At 53.9% G+C, this 2304-nt stretch overlaps 1 protein-coding gene across 1 annotated transcript; it reads left to right on the top strand.

The window, feature by feature from the left end:
* Positions 1 to 1109: 1109 nt before the first annotated feature.
* On the top strand, positions 1110 to 1847 carry LOC135441606 (olfactory receptor 14J1-like; the record flags this gene model as incomplete). The annotated part of the gene is made up of 1 exon (XM_064701165.1): positions 1110 to 1847. A coding segment is annotated over exon 1 (738 nt), but the record flags the coding sequence as incomplete, so codon positions are not given.
* Between the last annotated feature and the right edge of the window lie 457 nt (positions 1848 to 2304).

Raw genomic sequence — 2304 nt, 5'->3', positions numbered from 1 at the left:
GACTTTTGAGATGTCCCCAGGATCCCCTCCAGTGCAGCCCCTCCCTCTGAACAAGCCCCCTCCCTCCTGTGCCCCCAGCAAAGCCTCTGCCCTCAGGGCCGGCGCTCCAAGGCATGCAGCCCGTCCTGTGCAGGCAGAGCTGCAGCAGAGCCGTGGGGCAGCTCTGCAGCCCCAGGCCCAGTTCCCTCTGCAGAGCACAGGGCTGGGAGCAGCTGCCCGGCCCTGGGGGCTCTGGCAGGGGGCACAGGTGGCTCAGGGTGACACTGTCCCCAGTGCCTGGCTCTGGGCAATCCTGTCAGTGCAGCCAGGGAAGGAGCTGCATCTCCCTTAATACCATGCCATCAGAAGGACACCTGAAAGTCTCCCTGAGATTTCAGTCCAAGCTGGGAGCTTCAATCCAGGGTGCAAACCTGTCCTAGAGCATCTCTGAGTTATAAGATTGATGGGGAAAGGCAGAGGTGTTCTGACACTGAAAATGCTGCTGGGTTGATGAAATGAGCAATGTGAGGTTTTGGCTACAAATACGGAGCTGGGCTGTGGTGGATCCATCTGCTCTCAGCAGTACATGGGGATTTTTAAGAGAAATGTGGGAGTGTGAACATCCTCCATATGAGAAATTGAAAGTCCAGAGAAACTGCAAACAGAATCAAGTGACAGATCATGTCCCCGCAGTATGCACTCACCATCTGGCCTCAGGAAACTCGGTCTCTTCTACCAGAGGGCAGCAGAAATGCTGAGGGTTTGTGATATCCAAGAATACCAGGAAAGACTGGGAGGAAGCTCAAAAAGAAAACCACAGAACCCTTAAACACAAAACAGTGTCTGTGTATGTTACAGTGGAGGGTGTTTAGGAAATGGCTTTGATTTCAGTTGCAGGTATCTCCTCCAAGTCTTCATTGTCCCTTTCTCCATGAACAAGTCCCCATGTCCGGCCACAGCAAATGTCCAACAGGAGCTCCATCAGGTACTTCCTCCTGCTGGCATTGGCAGACATGCGGCAGCTGCAGCTCTTGCACTTCTGCCTCTTGCTGGGCATCTCCCTGGCTGCCCTCCTGGGCAACGGTCTCATCATCAGCGCCGTAACCTGCGGCCACCACCTGCACACGCCCATGTTCTTCTTCCTGCTCAATCTGGCCCTCGCTGACCTGGGCTCCATCTGCACCACTGTCCCCAAAGCCATACACAGTGCCCTCTGGGACACCAGGAACATCTCCTGCACAGGATGTGCGGCCCAGCTCTTTTTCTTACTGTTCTTCATGGGAGCAGAGTACTATCTCTTGGCCATCATGTGCTACGACCGCTACGTGTCCATCTGCAAACCCCTGCACTACGGGACCCTCCTGGGCAGCAGAGCTTGTGCCCACATGGCAGCAGCTGCCTGGGCCAGTGCCTTCCTCACTGCTCTGCTGCTCACGTCCAATACATTTTCCCTACCCCTGTGCCATGGCAATGCCCTTGGACAGTTCTTCTGTGAAATTCCCCAGATCCTCAAGCTCTCCTGCTCAAAATCCCACCTCAGGGAACTTGGGTTCATTCCACTTAGTGCCTGCTTATCATTTGGTTGTTTTGTGTTCATTGTTTTCTCCTATGTGCAGATCTTCAGGGCTGTGCTGAGGATCCCCTCTGAGCAGGGACGGCACAAAGCCTTTTCCACCTGCCTCCCTCATCTGGCTGTGCTCTCCCTGTTCCTCAGCACAGTTATCTTTGCTCACCTGAAGCCCCCCTCCATGTCCTCCCCATCCCTGGATCTGGCCCTGTCAGTTCTGTACTCGGTGGTGCCTCCAGCCCTGAACCCCCTCATCTACAGTCTTAGGAACCAGGAGCTCAAGGCTGCAGTGTGGAGACAGGTGACTGGGTGGTTTCATAAACATTAAACTGCTGGTCAGTTTCTGCAAATCACTTGTAATAAAAAATCTTCTTTGATACTTCTTGTTGGTTTCATTTCGGTGGTCATTTATATTTCTTTTATTTTTCTCATATTGTCCACAAATGATGCTTTGCCCATTTTGCATCTCCCCAACTTCCCTGTGGACACAGACTGTGTCTATGAGGGGCTATGCTCTCAGTGGCTTTAAAAGAACTAAAGGGTGTCCCAGCAGAGTTTTCTGCAGAGATGCCCTTTGGTTTCCTTGTCTGGAGCGGCAGCACCAATGTCTGTGTGCAGAGCAGGACTGGCCCAGCAGCTGTGCCCAGCAGCAGCAGCACTTGGTGTTGCCAGTGCTGCTGCCATGGCCCTGTCCTGCTGCCCTGGTGGCCCTGGTGTTGCTGTAGGGCCTGAGTGCTCTCAGGGCCGGGCACAGTCCT

The sequence above is a fragment of the Zonotrichia leucophrys genome, unplaced genomic scaffold (assembly GCF_028769735.1).
Source record: "Zonotrichia leucophrys gambelii isolate GWCS_2022_RI unplaced genomic scaffold, RI_Zleu_2.0 Scaffold_367_51224, whole genome shotgun sequence".
Taxonomy (NCBI): Eukaryota; Metazoa; Chordata; class Aves; order Passeriformes; family Passerellidae; genus Zonotrichia; species Zonotrichia leucophrys.
The sequence above is the reverse complement of the archived record's forward strand: the minus strand, read 5'-3'. Positions and strand labels throughout refer to the sequence as shown.